This window comes from Ixodes scapularis, unplaced genomic scaffold (assembly GCF_016920785.2).
Source record: "Ixodes scapularis isolate PalLabHiFi unplaced genomic scaffold, ASM1692078v2 PGA_scaffold2__306_contigs__length_199485367, whole genome shotgun sequence".
Classification (NCBI taxonomy): Eukaryota; Metazoa; Arthropoda; class Arachnida; order Ixodida; family Ixodidae; genus Ixodes; species Ixodes scapularis.
In genome coordinates this window covers 63353542-63371988 of record NW_024609857.1, presented here as the reverse complement: position 1 = coordinate 63371988, position 18447 = coordinate 63353542, and the positions used below count along the sequence as shown (strand labels likewise).

At 46.5% G+C, this 18447-nt stretch overlaps 1 protein-coding gene across 1 annotated transcript in view; it reads right to left on the bottom strand.

The window, feature by feature from the left end:
• Window positions 1–18447, bottom strand: part of LOC120835985 (peroxisomal (S)-2-hydroxy-acid oxidase GLO3-like) — a 72639-nt gene that overhangs the window by 12822 nt on the left and 41370 nt on the right. The window contains exons 4-6 of the mRNA XM_040206325.1: window positions 17140–17395; window positions 9735–9904; window positions 1919–2010 (exon numbers count right to left, since the gene is read on the bottom strand). Of these exons, the coding sequence (XP_040062259.1) occupies window positions 1919–2010; window positions 9735–9904; window positions 17140–17395 (518 nt within the window). The remainder of the gene's footprint in view (window positions 1–1918; window positions 2011–9734; window positions 9905–17139; window positions 17396–18447) is intronic.

The window sequence follows — 18447 nt, the reverse complement described above, 5'->3', positions numbered from 1 at the left end:
GCCAAAGCACGAAAACTGCGAGTCGAAATCCCGCAGAAAGCACCGATCCAGCAAGGGTTTGCCAGCAGCCACCTGTCGCGGAACTCGACTGAAGGGCAGCCTAGGAGGCGCTAGCGTCGAAATGAGGGAGTGAGAAACTCGCGGAAAGGATGAAAGAGCGAGAAATTCTAGAGGGAATAAGGGCTTGGCTGCTACATTCAGTAGTATAGTAGGGATTTACTACTAAGTGTGATCTTATTACTTTTGAAAGTAATGAAATTACTCCTAGCCGCATTTTTTCCCCTCCCCTTCCTGATGTCGCTATTTGTCCTCCACAACCCTCCTACCAAGGAATTTGCGAACGAAGAAAGCAGACGCTGGCACAAGGGCTTAATACTATCGCCGACATTGCAGTCTTGGCTGCCGAAAAAGCCCCCATGTCGGCAATGTGCCGCACATTGTGCCGCCGACTTCGCTTTAGTAAATCGGTCAACCCAATGCCCAACAAAGATTTTTAACACACACAATGTTTTATATTATACTTAAAAAAATGATTTTCTGCAGCCTCCGTGCACCAAATTGAAACATAATCTTGATGTTCGTGATCCTGGAAGTCAAAGAAGATGATTTAAGTCTTTTTACTGAAATGCAGAACCGCTTCAGCTTCCCTTTAATCAGGGGACAAATGAGCGGCAAAAACGGGCGCCGCGCGGCAAGTTCCATTACTATTGTTACAAACGCAGTGACGTCGACCTATACCATGCCGCCACGTCACAACGTCCGCGCAAGTTGCTATAGAAACAGCTGCGCAGCGACTGTTTTCGTCGTTTATATGTCTCCTGCAGTAAACGATGTTAAAGTTTTATACCGAATGTTTCAACGAATTGGCTTTCAAAAATCCCTAAAAATAGGGTGGTTGGGGGAAAAATAAAACTCTCCCTGGGAACAAACAACCAGACACGGCAGATATCAAGAGTTGCAAAAAGACATACTCATTAGCTATATAATTAACTAAAATTTACCACTTAACTTTAATTCACAAAAGTAAACATATGGGTCCAATGAGAAACTTGCTAAGCATAATCGAAAACCACCAAATCAACTCATTTAAGAAAGCTTTTCAGCATTTTACGGCGTTCGAACGAGAAAACAGAGGCACACTCAATTTTGGACGCGTTTTTAGGTTTCGGTCTTCTATTAGAGCGCATTCTTGCGCCAGCGGTCCTGCTCCCTTGTGGCTAAGACACGCAATGCACGTGCGCCCTACTTCCCTCCAGCTTCCGAGGGAAGAGAGGCGGCCTCTATCCCTCGTAGGAAATCGGCATGGCTGGCAGTTTGTTTCCGTAAAGTTCCGTGTTTTTTTTTCTCCTTTTTTTTTAAATTACTTAGTTTTTAAATATTTTTGAAATCCTTGCATGAGGATGAAGTTGATGTATTTTGAAGCAAAGGCCGTATTCGTCAACTAACGGATGTTCTAAGCGTATCAGGTAATCTGCTAAAGCTGGAATATGCCTAGCTTTCTCATTTTTGTTATTCCCCTCGATGACGATAACAGTTTTTGTTGTACTTACGAATGAATGTTACGAAAAAGATTACGATATCTATAGGAAATGATGGTACTTAAACGCGCCGCTGGAAAACAATAAGGTGACCGACCTTGATCTACGAGAACATTTTCATAAACTTGTGAAGTTGACCTTCTGTTTTTGACAACTGTTGTGACCTAGCAGCGTGTGTTTACATGATGAGTGAACTTTAATAAATGGATTCAGAGAGCGGAATCATGTCTGTTTAAATACAAATCTGGTTTGCAAACTTTTTTTATACGTTACCAGTTTTGGTTTTTTTTTTAATTAAATCAATATACTCTGAACATCTCAATCACAGAATTAAGCGAAATAAGTAACCCAAGCCGCAGTATAGAAACGTGGAAACTTACCGTTGCAGCTACTCCGTCCAGTTGCCGGCCGCCGTGATTGGAAACGAATATTGCGGATGCTCCAGACGCTTTAGCCAGTAAGGCATCTTCAGCTGCAAGGAGGGCACAACACTAGCTATTGGTATATTGCGTGGCAGAAGCTCGCTCTTTTACTGTTGTACTTGTACCTTGAAAATTTGGAAGCTTCATTTCTACATTTAGTAAAACCTGGGCAACTTGTCATATCCAGCTAAACGCTTTTTATTGGATATTTGAGGTCGTCTGATACCATGACTACTGAATATGGTTGAATTATAACGAATTCCGTTCTGTTTTATTTTATTGTAAGACTCGAAAATCGGATCAGGAGACAAAGCGGTTGCCTCCCACACAGACGTTTCTCGTCCTGAAAAGTGTGGCGGGAAGCGAGGCGGGTGGAACGACCATGGCCTCCGACATTTTGTACGCGATGGCTATGCCCCTCAGGCCATTGCATTCGCCGGTAGAGACTGTTACTGTGAGGCGCTTGGAGGCGCTCGCCACCAAAACCAAACAATACAAAGATATAGCCGGGAATCATCATCATCATCACAATTATTGTCGGTCTACGGAACTTAGGAACAGCGCAAAATGTGCTCCCCGCCTCTCACCGTAACACACAGTCCTTTGACAATAAACAAGTCCGAAATTTGAAGGTTCATCTTTCCAAGGGGTGAAAGGTGTAGAAGAAATGTCCGTGCACGTAAGTGAAGTTCAGAAAGCTGTTCTCATGCGTAACGACAGAAAATATTTCTATGCTTGTCATGTCGGTTCATACAGCATCCGCAGAGGACAAATATAGATTCGCATTACAAGAATGGATAGTTGGGCGAGTTGGTGGAAACTCATTGTGACATTGTCATGTAATGCTGCCATAGAATGAAGGGCCATTTTTGTGTGTCTTTCTAATGAAATTCGTCCGTTGATAGCACGTGTCCCGTGTGTTTCTTTTTTGTCTACGTCCTCGTGTTTTCGCGCTGTTTGCACAATCAATAGATTCGCGTTAAACCTTCTATTCTGGGGTATCATCCAGCGGAAGAGTGCAAAGACCGGAGCAGCGAATACAAATTACGAATTAACAGAGTTCGACCTGTCTCTATTCTGATGATGAGAACAATGAAGATGCAAGCTTCATGCTGCGACCCCACACTTGACATTGGGCTTTTAGGCGATTCTGTTTCTTTTCCTGTTTCGGTTATAAACGCACCATTTGGAAATCTAAAAAAACTGGCTCAACTCGGTTTTTTTTTTTATCTGCTGGGCACTTGTGCGTTTGGACAGGCCGGAGTAGAGAAATCTCGGAGGCCATGGTGGAACAAACAAGCTCGACGCTGAAGGAGGAGTAAAAGATTGAAAGGACAGTCAAAACCAACTAGCATAAAAGTGGCCAATCACGTCATACAGATCCTTAAGCAACGGGAATTATTTCCAGGTTCTTGCAAATCGGTAAGCAATAAAGCTCTTAGGTCGTTGTCTTTAAGCAGCTTCATGCAAACATTTAAGCAGCGGAAGTGATTTCATGTTATTGGGTGACCCGGGCTGCGTAATCAAGACGTAGTTGGTTCGATTTGCTATTGTAACTGGCCAATTCCACAAAATATATGAAAATTCTTTGAGGTAAGGTAGAAGCTGATTTGAGAGCCGCACGTCTAGGCGCAGTTAGCTCTTGGTCGGTTTAGAAAAAAAACACACCATATTGGAGGTAATGTGTTGTCAAAGACTGCTGCTGCCGTATGTCTGACAGCATAATGTAGGTAGACTTTATCATCAGACTCATAGGCTATAAAAAAAGTAAGGCCCTTTCTCCGACACTTGTGTCGAAAGCATGACATGCTTTCATTAATGACGTTAAATCACAGCCATGTGTCAGCACACCTTCTTCGATATTCCCCATGGTGTAGTCATCATCGCTGTCTTTCGCCGCGGTGATGACAGCCTGGAAATCTGGGGATCAAGAAGTATGACACAGTACATGCAGGCTGTGCCAAGCATTTCTTTTTTTTTTTTTTCCAGGTTCGGCGTCATAATTTTAAGTTGTTGCGTGTGGTCGGCTCTTGTGCATCGGAAACGAGATCCAGCGCAATCCACATCCGTATAAAGCGGAGCAGCCGTCACATCGTGTACAGCAGAATTGTGTTAACATTCCTCATTACCACGAGTGGTATCGCCACCGCGGCATTTTCTCCGGGCGGCGAGCAAGCGCTTGGTGTAAATCATACTCGTATTTGAAGATATGCAGACCATATCCACGCACCTGCCGCTGATGGTAATTTACAGCGCTCACACGTCCCCGTGTTTATGCTCCGCGTCGTCACACTCAAAGTCTTCACTCGCTGTCACAAAACAGTACACATTGTCACCTTGGCGTCTTTAAATCGCCACACCAGCGGTTCTTTGCTCGCGTCGCATCTCCGGACCACGCAGTCAGAGGTTGAGACGGTTCACGGGTGCATCGCAGTGGTACGTCCAGGTTTTTTCCAACGCCTGCATGTGCTCAATGGCTAACACTTTTCAGGCTCACGCCTTCCGCATGCCTCCCCAGTGACTGCACGTCGGACAAGCTGCTCACACCGCTTTGCCAATGTGACGAGGTATAGTCAGCGACAGGTTAAGAGTTCAGAGGAAGCTCCTCCCACCACTTTCCACTTTAGCGGTGCAAATAATGAAGAGGAGGTCGCCTCCTCTCGAGCGTTCGCTCTGCTAAAGAGGAAAGGAGTGGGATGAGTGTCCTCTGAATTTTCAATCTGTCACCAACTATAGCGTCGATTACGCTATAGTAGGTGTTGGTCCCCACCGATCCACACAACCATTGGTATCGTGGAGCGGTTGTCGCCCATGGCGTTCAATATACTTGTATACACGGTGTTTAATTTTAATTCGTACATATTAAAAAAAGAAAAGAAAGTGGAATAAGAGTCAAACGGATGCCGCCTTCACCATGCATTTGTCTGGGTCGGCGCAAGTTCGTTGAGGGAATAACCTTTGGGTAAGTTGACCAATTAACTAAGATCTGTTCATTAGTCTTTTTTATTAACAGTCGTATGGGTAATGTGGGAATTACAGCTTTGATTGCAATTCCTATTAGAGACCAGACTAAATGAACAATTAAAAAAAAAACAATGGTTATCTAGGTGTAGATGGTTGGGCGTGTTGGGTTATCTTGTCTGTTTGTCTTTAATGTTCCTCTTTCCTTATCCTAAGTTATTTAGATCTTCATCGATACGTCACTGCGTTTTTTCGCCCAATTTTAAAATTGAGCGCAAAAAGAGCGCCCAAAGCTTAGAACGACGTTCAGAAGAGTGGCGTAATCGTTTCAGTTACATCGTCACTGTCTCGGGAGTGTCATCAACGCATCGACCAAGGGCGCGCTATCATGATAATAGTGAGTTTTAGTATTGAGTATACGACCGAACGCAAGCCCTGTGCGTTTGCGTTGCGTGTTCCACACTGCGCGTGCGCGGAGCCCATACCGCGGCATTGGATTGGCGCATGACGACTTTGCGCATGCGCAGCGTGGAGAACACAACGCTAACGCCAACGCACAGCCCTTGCGTTTGCTCGTATACCCAATACCAAAACTCACTAGTGACAAAGTGACGTAAATGACTATGTTACTCTAAAGGTCATTGTGAGCAGAACTTGCGTCGCTCTTGTTGCACGCAATTTTGAAAACGGGCAAACAATCGCGAACATTTGTCACTGAATATGTAAAAAAATGAATACCCTTCGGATATCCTCTAAATAGGTCTAGACTCTGATAGTAATTGTCACCAATACCGCAGTTCAACATGAAGCATAAAACAATTAAAAAGATTCCAACCTGTTTTAGTTAATTAGCCAACTTACAGTGACGGTAATTCTCCCTGATGTCCGCAAAACCCCGATAAAAACATGGCGAAAACGGCACCCGTCTAACTCATCACCTTCTTAAAAAAAAGAAAAAGAAAAAAAAAAGATTTTTCCGAGTTAAACTCAAATAGCCTGTCTGAGACGTAACTCGGGAAAGTGCCGTGTGCACCACATCTTTTGCGCGTGACGTATCGTAACCATATACCGCCCATTTTTTTACTTCCAGTTCCTCATAGTGCCGTATACCCGGAGTTCCCTTTGTGACACCACTGACGACGTCAGCGCTTGCAGACAACATGCAGGTCATCTCCCACACCCTCCTCCGCGTCTCGAACGTGCTCTCCTTGGTCACACGCGCCTTAGTATCAGCCGGTTCTGGGACATACTGGTGCTCGATGTAGTGGTCCCACGCAGTACATCCCACCCCCTACACACATACACGCGTCGGTGCGATATTCAAGTACATGGGTGTTGTAGTCGTCAACTGCTGCACTGGTTGCAAAGAGACACACTGTATCTTTGCAGTAGTCGTCAACCAACTATACACGAAGCGAATCTCGATCACTCTGTTGACACAAAGCGGATCTTGATCGCTCTCAGCTCATCGTCGGTTAATGGCACACCGTCCCCGATTTTGGAGACCTATGCGATGCGCACAAACGTTCGTCATTTTGCCGCACAACGCGCACCAGAGGATAAAACCGAGAAATGCGCGATGGTATGGCTTCAAACACGCCCCTATTGCTGCTCCTCCACCGCCAGTTTATCTCGATGACTTTCACAAATCAAAAGTCAAATTTGGAGGTTTTACGTTCCAAAATAACGAAAGGCATCTGGCACACCTCAGCAAAGAACTGATGATTTATTTTGACCATCTGGGGATCTTTCGACGTGCAACCGAATTATCGATCAACGGTCTGTTTATAATGAAGTTAATGCGAAGGTGCAGGCGAGCTAGTAAAGAGCTATTTTAACCCTGGAGAGTGGGAGAACAAAGGGACAAGGTCACAGGAATCTCTAGAAATTAGAGATTCGCGTTGTCCTGCTTTTTTGTTTCTTTCTACTTTATGGGGTTAAATATATTTATTCACAAGTGCATCTTTTTGGCATGTTTAGCGTCGTGAAAGTATATCGTCCGATCGAAAATGCTGAACCCGGCTTTTTAACCCGCATAAGTACACTACGCATCGCGGAGAGCTGAAACTTCGTGAGAATGTGACGGTAGCGGTGGTGACAAAATGCGCAAGTTTGAGAACATGACGTTACCTGGATTAAAAGATACAAAATAAAAACAACAATTTTCAAAGAGCCGACATCTAACTACGGTTCATCAAACCGTAATTTGAGATTGTGGGAGCCTGTAGACATTATTTCAGTAAAACAAAACTGGCCACTTAGAAAGACGATATTTTTTTCATGGTAAGTTTTTTACTGACATAATTGCTACAGGCACCCAATCTCCAATTTTAGTTTAATAAAAATTGGCCTTAGGTAAACGTCGGCTCATACAGATTTTTTTTTTTCTTTAGTGTCTTGTGATGTCACATTCTCACAAAGTTTCGGCTTTCTGCGAAGCATACTTTATTTATGTGGGCTTAAAACCAGGGTTTACCTTTTTCTATAGGACCCTGTACAGTCGTCGCGGGAGTTAATAGTTCCACGCGAGCGCGCGTTTTTTTCCGAGGGGCGCTTGACTGGTGGCTTGCGATAGAACTAGGGATGACGCCAGGCCGAGTCCATGCAGAGTGGACGGGGGAAGCCGTCTCAAGTCAAGGGAACCGTTGTTATCATCCGCACGCCCCCACCGCCTGAATGTAGTTCGAATGAAAAGGGGAGATGATTCTCCAGAAGTCAGGATCGCCGCGCACGAATTAGATGGCTGTTTGGAAAGAGAGAAGGAAACACGTCATATTTTCTAACTTCTGCAGAATCATCTCCCATTTTCATTCGAACTACGCTCACCCTTAGGGAGATGATAGCAACGGTTCCCTTGAATTGAGCGGCTTCCCTCGTCCACTCCGCGTAGACTCGCCCTGACGTCATCTCTAGTATTATCGCAAGTCACCAGTAGAGCGCCCCTCGGAAATAAACGCGCGCTCGCGTGGAGCTATTCTCCCACGGCGACTGTACGTTTCAGGAAAAAGATGCGCCGTTTGAATAAGATGAGAAAAGACGTGAATCCAAACAAAAAAAAAAGTTGCGCAAGGTCCTCGTTTTTGGAGCAAGATTTTGCTCAAACCACAGAAGCCGGAAACGAGGACGCTGCCAATGGCTACTCAATATCGCTGTGGCGTCTTCCCTTCGAGGCGGAGCGAGCAAGTGGAGGAGCCTGATTTTTGGCCTATGGCGTATCAAAGCCAAAACATGTAAGAAAAAAAAAAAAAAAAAGCACGGCGGCGAGGGACAAGCGGAGAAGAGGTGCGTATGGGCGATTTGGGTTAACAGTACGGGTTGGGTGGCGGCGGTGCAGATTTCACAACAGTCGCGACGAGTGCAAGCACTATCAATTAAACGTGATGACTGGGAATAACCGATCTTTTAGCAGTGCCACAATTTCCAAAATAATTCGAGATCATCTGCCTGTTCTTAAATCTTCGTAGTCTTTCACCGGTTTGGCAGGCCTAGAGCGAAATCCGTCGAAATATATCGAGTAATATTAATAAAGGAGACTAGACTCCTCTCGGTAAGTGTACTTTATCTCATCTTGACGCGAAACGCTTGATATTCCCGATGCAGAAGACAATGAATCGCGAAATTTTCGTGAGTCAAGACGTCACAGATTCCGCGCATCAAACTCGACGTGGGAAGTAGCCGCTTGCACGAAGTCTCGGTTTCGCAAAACCGTTGAGCGTTTAAAAGATGCATCGTGTGGGGCTCCGGTGGCTGTTACGGAGGGGAGCTGCGGTAGATCGTCCATGAGGATGATATCAAAAGCACCCAATGGCTCACCGAAGTGACGTGGTATTTGCCTTAGCCGATGGTGGATCTTATCGATACACATTTTCCCGATCGTACTCACCTCTTCAATTAACACGGGCCGTATCACCCTAAGGGTGTCCCGAACCATGTAGACGTCGCCAGACCCCATCATCATCACTAGACTACCAATCGGGCGTTTGAGGTCAGAGTGGAGAGTACTGGCAAGTGCTGTGACCCGTGCCACCACCACACGTGCTCCTTCCCGCTCGAAGTTCGCTCTCAAAGGAGCAAAAACAAACTACGCTCTGTGTGTTAAAAAAAAAAAAAAATGCGTTGTGTGTATGTTTCTACAGCCTAGAAATTGGTGTGCCTCAACGGGCGACGAGTCTCCCAGCTGTAGATGATAAATTTAGACAGTGCAGTACAACCGCTAGCTTGGGGTCTTTAACGTGCATCACGCAGTAGTGATACACGACCGCACGCCGGTACGATGCTCATCCAGATCGAAACGGGCAGGGGTGGGGATTGAACCCACGATTTTGGGTTCGGCAGCGCGGGCTTTGGCTCCACGTGCTCCGAGCTGGTGTGCGCTAGCCCACTCGGCCACCGATCCCCAAGATGCTGCAATAAACGTCGGACTTCGCACTGAAAGGCTTTTGTAGAGAACTCTTACTTCCAAGTCCCAGTTCAAAGCAGAACAAAGCACTATGTAAACTCTCTGGAGTCTAGCCTACTTTCACAGCTCGGTAACAATCGTTTTACTCTTCGTTGTTCACAAGATTTAAATGCTGATAAAGTAACCTTCGCAGCATTTTTGGTTCAAAATGTGCTAATTTGAAAACCGAGGGGGAGAGGATTAGGGGATTGGAGCAATTTTAGCGGTTAAAATAATTTTATTATTTTTAAAAGTAATCTAATTATTCTTGTGATTACTATATAATAAATGCAATCAAATTATTACAGAATTAGTTCAAAAAGTAATCGGTTACAGCTAACGACCTCGAAATGAGCACATTGCAAGACAACTTACCAGTCATGACGCCCTTCACAACAACAGGCAAACTAGTAATGCTCTTTAGATATTGCAAGTCACGCCAGGTCAATGACGAATCGAAGAGAGAGTTAGCGTATCCTTCAAGTCCCGAGCCAAAGTTGGAAGAGTTGAAGGACTGCAGGTCTACATTCTTGAAGTTTCCCAATCTGTGAAATAAATGAGTGCGCCATCGAATTAGGACACCAAATTTAGAGTAGTACATTTAATGAAGATGTTCAACCAAAGTTGAAAGTTGGGCTAGTTGGTGTAGGCTAAACATAATATAGAGAAAACAGCGCAGAACGACAAAGACTAGAAGGAAGGAACAAACGGAACGGGACAGGCGCTGGCTCGCAACTGAAGGTTCATGTTTTCTGTAATTAAACCTTCAGTTGCGAATCAGCGCCTGACCCCTGTTTGTTCCTTCCTTCTGGTCTGTGCTGTCCTGCGCTGGATTACCCGCATTATGTTTAGATGTTCTACTTTTATTATGCCGAATAACACAAATAAACTCGCTACACATTTGAAAGGTGAAGTGAAAACATGCAGCAAAGGTCTTATGGACCGAACCAATGGGAGGCATCAGGCTGGCCCCAGCGAAGAACTCATAATTAATTTCGAGCACAGGGGGATCCTTTTACACGCAACCGTAACCTCGGTGTATGGAACTGGAACTTCAGAAGACAACGGCATCTGGGACAGAACTGTTTAATCGCTCTGCTCCTAAGAGCGTCAGCCTTCCCAGTGTGCTCGTGCTGCGAGCTAAAACCAAAATAATAATTAAAAAAATGTATATATCAAATTTTTTTTTTTTTCTTTTTGGGGGGGGGGGGGGGGGGTTAGGTTAGCGCGAGCCGCGCTTACCACAGTACTCTTCCTCTAGCCGCATGAAGCGGAGTAAACGAAGGGGTCAACAGTTTTTGGATCGTCGAGTCACGCGCTCCATGACACACGCTTTCTGGCGTGTGGCGAGTAGCGACATCCTTTGAAGAATGCCGCCTTCTATCTTGGAGCGATCCAGGCGGCGCTAAAGTTGACGCGCGAGCGCGAAAGAGCAAAATATGACAATAAGAGTGTGCATAAGGGAGGAGGAGGGAGAAGGAATGCCTATGCTGTCGGAGTGCAGTGCATGCTATGAGCTCATGTCGCCAATCAAATAACGCCGACTGTGCAACGTCACGGCTTTCGTCTTTCTTTGAGCACAGCCTTCGAGGCTGGTAGACCGTGACAGTGCGCTTTTATCCTGTGTGTATGCATTTGCGTGTTTTTCAGCCTTTGACTGTGCTCTGACTCAAGTATAAACCAAATATAGGAAAGTCGTTTGCTAGCTTGGAGCGATCTAGGCGGCGCCACAGTCGACGCGCGGGTGTAAAAGAGCAAAACATAAAGATAAAAGGTGTGTGCGTCAAAGAAGAAGGTGTCGCTACCTTTCCTATTTAGGGGCATTAGTGGCGAGCAGATCGACACGCGACTGCATGCTGGACAGCCAGGTGTAACGGAGCGCCACCTAGGAAGGCTCGCTCGACGCGGTCCACTGCGACGCCCTCTGTTCGATTGTGCAAGTCGAGGGTCATTATGGTTTCCTCAGTACGGCATAAAAGATTGTGGTCTGTCGTAAGGCGCTTTCGAACTCTTCTTACCTTGCTTGTGCAAAAAAGCACGTGTGCATGTTTTAACTATTGACTGACGAATATCTTCTAGGAGATTGGTAACCGAGCTGGGGGGGGGGGGGGGGGGGGGGGGCTTTCTTGTAGCTGCTGGAAGGTTTCCCTCAAGTGTTCCAAGTACGTTTGCGGTAAAAGGAATTAAAAGGGTTTCGAATGCTTCGAATAAGCCTCCAAGAAAATGAAGCTTCTCGGAAGTGCGGTTCAGGTCTCGTTTGAACGCGGGCCGAATACCGAGCAGGACAAGAGGCAGGTAGGTGATCGACTTAACAAAGGCGCATGTCCCTTGCCGTGATCGCCGCCTTGAGCTGCGAGTGTAATTGCTCCTCCATGCCATTCGCTGACGAGGGGTACGCGGCGGTGTGGGCGTGGCGAGTCCCGAGCAGCTGTGTCAGAGCAGCGAAGAGGGGAGCACTGGTACTAGCATCCCCTGTGTGTCGTAGATGGCCAACTAGGGAGCCTTCATGTGCGCTTTGCTAAGCGCACATGGAGGCACCCTATGGCCAACCATAGCGAGCACTTAATTTCCTTCATATCTTTGAGGGTGGAACGCTGATCGATGACAGAAACAGAAGATAAAGGTTTTTGCTGTCTTCTCGCTTTTCCTGGTTCCTGCCTACTAAAAAAAAAAAAATCCGGAATTTTTTTTTTTTTTTTTTTGTATATAATGAATTTTGTTTTAGTGCCTCCCGCGCGTTGTACTTATCCGTATTTGAGGCCTGTTCATCGTCATTGGCTCTCTCTTCACTTTGGAGGTCAGGGAGAAGTAGGACGGGATGATCTAGGTTGATGAGTTATTTACTGTTCCTCTGTATTTCAGAGCTTACGTTTGATTATCTTTGTCTGTGTGTCTGGCTCAACGTTGACCTTTTGGGAGCCGCGTGACCTCCATGAAATCCGCGATCCATGGAGTCTATTCTGCAGCCATCAAGTCCTGTGTAGAGATCTCCAGGGACGCGTTCGTTCTGTTGCCATTTACTGCGATACAGTTTTCGGATTGCTTACCAAACTTCCGACATTTGCTGCCCAGCGCGATATTTGCCTCGTACATATGCTATCTGTTTGTAACACAGATACTGCGGCGCTCGTCGAGTTAAGGTATAGAAACCAAAACGGATGTTCCTATAATCTTGAGCTGGTGCAGCAAGCTGCCTGCAGTCACCCCAACATTCGATTCAATGGGAACAATTTCTGTGATACTAATATCCACCTCGTCCCAGATATAACGTAGTGCTTGCGACGTTCCCATCTGCGATGCTGATCAGAATTTAGTGTAGTTTCGTAGACAGAGCGCTCTTGCTCGCGTTTATACGAAGCACTTTTACAGCCAAGTTCTATATAACTCGCAGGTGGAATTTCTTCGTGTCCGTCGACAGAAAACCCATGCGCGCGCGCATGCCTTATCTCTTATTATGTGTTTTGACATTTGTTTCAAAAGGGAAACCACCAAACAAGTATCAAAACCACGTAATAGATTATAAGGCGCGCGCGAACGATGATAAGCACGTAGCGCTACCCGCATTCTTTTCTCAGTAAACATTGCGGTTGCATAAACTGCCGCGGCACCGGCAGAGTACGAAGTGTGGAGTGATGTGACTAGCCTTGCTAACAATGCGATGCACGTAGCGCTCCTTTTATGCGTTTCTCGGGAAAGGGTGGGGTTGCATAAGCTTCTGCGGTAATGGCAGCCTATGAAGTTTTTCATATATAAATAAGTTTTGGTACAGTGCATTTACTTGCTTTCGTGAATCATTCGGTATAGACTCTTTGCTGTTTACAAACATGAACTGCCACTTGCGTCCCAAGCGACTTCCGGTCGCGCCGTCTTTGCAAGCCTGTTGAGATTGTTTACGTCACCAGTGTTAGAAATCATAAATGCTACACGGACAACAAAGTTGGAGATTTACCGAGGGCCCTCAGCTGTACAATATTACATCTTGTAGGAGTCAAGTTGGTTCAAAAGAATACTCGAAACATTTTAACAGATCTCGCACTCCTTCCTTCTTTTGGCATGCACCTGGAGGATTGGTGGTTAAACGTTTTATCTACATTTCAATCAGCGGTGTTAAGGCGGCCTTTGTTCATTCTTTTTACAAACCGGGAGTTCTCTGGCACATCAAACACTGCAGCACCAAGTGGTGGCGTTTGTCATAAAACTGCAGTGGGCAATCGTTGCAGCTGATACTACAGCTTCGCTGTCCAACCAGGCCGGCGCAGCCGTAGCCTTGGCTATTGTAACGCGCTCCGGGCGCCCGAGCGAGCGAAGAAGCGAGAAAAGAGCGACCGATGAGCGAAAAAAAAAGAGAAAAGTAGGGTGAGGTCACGGCGACGTCAAATATGTTGATCACCCCCTCCGGCAACTAGGACGAGTAGAGCCGTTAATATCCATGGTCCTTCAGGGAGCTCTTTCTGCGCCCTAGCGTACGCTTGTTGTTTCCGCCGCCCCAAAACGTGGTGTTGCAATCGCCGCCTCTTCCGAGCCGCCCCTACTTGCCCCTAGATGGCGCAAGTTGTCCTGTCGCGTCCCAGGCGGCCGGTTCGCCCCCGCTCGCTGCCCCCCCCCCCCCCCCCCCCCTCCCGCCCCCGGTTTGCTTTTCTGATTTCATTTCTCGTCAATTTCATTCTCGTATTCTCGGTCTTTTATTTTATGTCTTTTTTTCATAAACCACTATAGCGCAACTTCAGAGAAGCTGCTCCTCAAGCATGGGTAGGAGGCAAGGAGCACACATTTACTTTTCATGCATTCTTTATTATTTACACAGATCTCATACACAAAATGGAAGATAAATACAGATAACAAGATTTACGGAACAAGAGAACACATAGCACGAGAAGCAAGAAAGAGTACAATGATAGAAATATACATTTATAAAAGACATCGCACCACCACAGTTTGATCAGCAGAAACTTCAATGTTTCGTAGACAAAAAAAAATAAAAAAATAATATTTCTTTTTGTTGTTCAGCTGATAGATGACTTGTTCTACGGTTTCTGTGCTTTCCTATCAGGTGCAGACCTTTTCAAATGAGATTTTTGCAGATCTCTTCTTTTAAAAGGCGTGAATTCACCAGGGTTCATAGCAGAACATCTGGAGGAACTTCTAGCCAATTGCTGGACAGAGAAGGTCTCCGACTGTTCTGTCATGAAAGTCATGAAAGCACTAAGATTCTTCATCACATCATCCTTGTACACCAGATTGAGAATGCACGCCAGAAAGCGCTCAAGCTCGCCCACAAAAGTAAGGCAAGGGTCTGTGAGCAAAAAGAGAGCACCAAAAATGCCCGTGTCGTCCTGTGCGCCTAGCACGTGGTACGGGTCGATCTGCCTGCAAATTTCAGGTGCAACATCGCTCATACGTAAGAAAAAACGAAAACAAACATGTGCTAAGTGCTGCGTTCACGGGGTTTCTGCCGCACGAGACCGAAAATCGCAACCAGGATCGCACCACACAGAACGGGCTTGAAACGAAAGCGACGGAAAACGAAACTTTACCTCTCGCTTCGGAACACCTTTCGGAATAGAAGGAACGACAAGACTTTCGACTTGCTGGAGTTTCCGCACCATTTCGCAGCGCAGTAGCACCAAGGTATCCTCTTCCGAGAGCACCAGAACTTTCGAAGTCAAATTACCGTGGCGCGGACCGAGCGAACACCGAGCGAACACCACGTTTTCTGCAGAACACTCGGAGCTGACGATCACGCTCATCGGCTGTCGGCGACCGTTGCACCGGTGGCACCGGTTGCACCGTTGCTGCCGTTGCCATGGTCACCGGCCCGGCGGCAATGTCGATCGTAACGCCATATTTTGAGGCGGTGGAAACAAGAACCCTACGCCTGAGCATTGAAAGAGCGCCCCGAGGAAACATGGATGTTAACGGCTGTACCCGTCCTAGTTGCCGGAGAGGGTGATCAACATATTTGACGTCATCCTGACGTCATCCTGACTCTTGGCGGCCTCTACCGAGGTTTCCTTGAGCGCCGCTGCCTGAGTGAGCCTGGTTCAACCACCTTCACAGCGTGAATTGGAGCCTCAACTTTTTTCTATGACTTGTATCTTTCAAAGTTGCGGCAGGCTTTTTTCTTTTTTTCGCGTAACGCAGGACAGTTATACATGGTTGTATTGGAAGGCTTCAAGCGATGCTGATTCATTTGAACTGACTATTTTTTTCTTACTACAGGACCAAAATCGGCGATACAACGTGACCGGGCTGAAGGATCTGCATCAAGCATCAGTGAACTCTAGAGTAGCTTACTGGTATCTAAAATCAGAAGGAGAGCTTTGCATTCTATTCTACTCGTAGAAGAGAGACTAGAAAGATAATTGTCATGATTTCGAAATAATTCCCTGCTAAGCCGTTGATACTTCCTTAACGGGGCTTCTGAACGCGGCTCTTGGGCTCCTCGTCATCTTCAATATCAACAGCCACCGATCTCCCGCTGCAGGACGGGACTGTTCATGATGGATACCCAAACCAATGAAATATACTGTGACACGTGAAGGACAGCACCAAGAAAAATAAATTAAAGTTTAGGTATTCCCTTGTTATGTTTGTTTATTCTTTCTAGGTACCCCGAACGACACAGACGCTCCAAAAATAAGACGTCTGTTTTGGCTTTTCTTCCCCTTCATGTCTATTTTCCTTTTCCCTGGACTACGTTTTCACCTCAGTGTAGTTATTATCGTGGTTGATAACAGGGTACCAATCGCGTACCCTCCCTAACGACCATCAAGCATAGCTATCGACAGTCGTGAGCGTACTCGTGACCTTGCATCAGATGTTGATCGGCAAAAAGGACCGAGCCTATCCCTTTCACAGCGCAACGGAACAAAGGAGACTCTGCGGGTTAATCAAAAGAATCCGTCACCCACAACAAGGGTTCGCACATCGGAGGAGCCAAGACCTTTTCAACGTTAAAGGGCGACGCACCCGGTACAATACGTATACACAGAGTGTTTATGAACGAGCCCGCGTTTGGCCACACTGGGTGTGGGCATTGCGCGTGCGCGGAAACTAGATTCGCGCGAGGCGAAGCTTCTGCGCATGCGCAGTGCCGACGGAAGCTCCACCACAGTGGCGTGACGTCAGAGACTTGAGTTGGTCTATAGCCCTTTGTAAAAAAATCGCCTTCTGCGCACTGCCATCTTTGCCTGCTGGGCTGGGGAACGCCTTCTGAGCATGCGCTGTTGCTGTGTTGTGCGGCATATCAGAGGCTGCACCTGTGTCCACAGCTCGGTGAATCAGCATTTTTCGCACGGGTGATAAGCGATAGAAAGGTCTCTAGGGCCTGTCTTATCGACTCCCTTATCAGTGTGAAGTCTGCTTGGAACGCGTAACCATATTTGAGAACGTGCTATAACCCCGTTTCACCCGAAGTCCCACCGCAGCCGACGCTGCGATACCATGGAGTCAGAGCGCCATAAGTGCGCCCCGTTACGGCGCTCGTCGTCTTTGCGCCTTGGCTATCCATCACGCATGAAAAAAAAAAACAAAAAAAAAACGGAGGATTGTGAAGAACTCACTGTTCGTGATTGGTTCAGCCAGTGATAAAGAAAGCGTACAAAGACGAACGAGCGCCGAGACGATGCGCTTTTGCCGCTGCTTGGTTGGCTCCGTCGGATCGCAGCGTCAACCAGAAACTCGCATTCCGCTTCAGTACGCCCCTTCAAAATGTCGAAAGTCTGTACTTATGGCCGATACAAAGGTGCTCCTTGGTTCGTCGCATATATGGTTTCCTTACCTCAGATGCTTCGGGAGGCTGAAATGGTTTCTGATGTCGCTCACCCTGTGCCCAAATCTAGGCACGTCCACCGTGAGCACGAGAGCGTTGTAACCGGCCTTCTCGGCGCGCCGCACAAGCTGCCTCGTGATTTGACGGTCCTTGAAGACGTACAGCTGAAGCCACAGGTTCGCTTTGGGCGCTGCTTGGCGCACTTCCTCCAGCGAAGTAGTACTCAGGGTGCTGAGGATCATCACGGAACCAGCTTTTTCGGCCGCTGGTGAGGTTCGGTGAAAACAAAAAATAACGAACTTAATGAGGTCATAAATTAAGTACCACCTTCCCAGCTTTTGAACATGTAATCACATCATGTTCACGCGGTTAAGGCCATAAAATATACGCTTCGTAATTACGTTATGCCAGAGGACCGTAGATTCCGACTAAATAATTTTTATACGTGTAGTGATTTGAGAAGGCCAGAGTGTAACAGTTGCGTGGCAATTTGAAAAACTAACGGAGCAAAACGAGTCATGCTCTAATAATACGGAGTACGCGTTCATTTTACACTGTGATAAATTATTTATATGCTTTCTTTTTCTATGCTTAATTTCACAAGTTGTTTGTAATGCTGCCAAGGGATCTAAAGTCTCTACAGGGTGTTTTTTGTTTGCACAAGAACTCGCAGCACGATAGCACTTCCGAAAGCACCCGCTCTTGTACGTGCCTCACAGCGCTAAACTGAGCTCTCGACATGGAGTATGGAAATATACTCGACGCTAGTTTTCATGTAGTCAACACTAAGTAAACCCCAAGGGGTGTCTACCCCCGCGCGACCATCCCTCAGGTTTGCGGAACGCTGATTGGTTTCGCAACACGCTTGTTAAAAATAACACAGCCCAGTCTAAACTAGAGTCTCGGCTCAAACTGGTAGCAGGGTCAGCTGTGAAAGAGCGCACTACGCCATTTGAGCCACTTGCTCGAAGGCAAATCGGCACACTCTAAGAAAAAAAAAGGAGGAAAAAGGTAACAACAGCGCGTTTTCCTCCATGCTACTGACGCGCCCCCAAGCGGATTTGAGAAGAAGGGAGGAACAAGACGTTTTCCTCCTCCAGGCAGACGGGAGGAAACTTCCACTCTCTTGCCCCATCTTCTTTCGATTTCGTTTTTCGGGCACGTCGGGAGCGTTGGCTTAAATTAAGCAATTTCTTTCTGCTTCGCACTCCTTTTCGACTTTGGACGGTATGTCCAATGGGCTACTAATCACGGAAGACTCATGTGTTATGCATGTCGTGCAAACCGTAATTACATGACAAAAATCATTAACGAGCT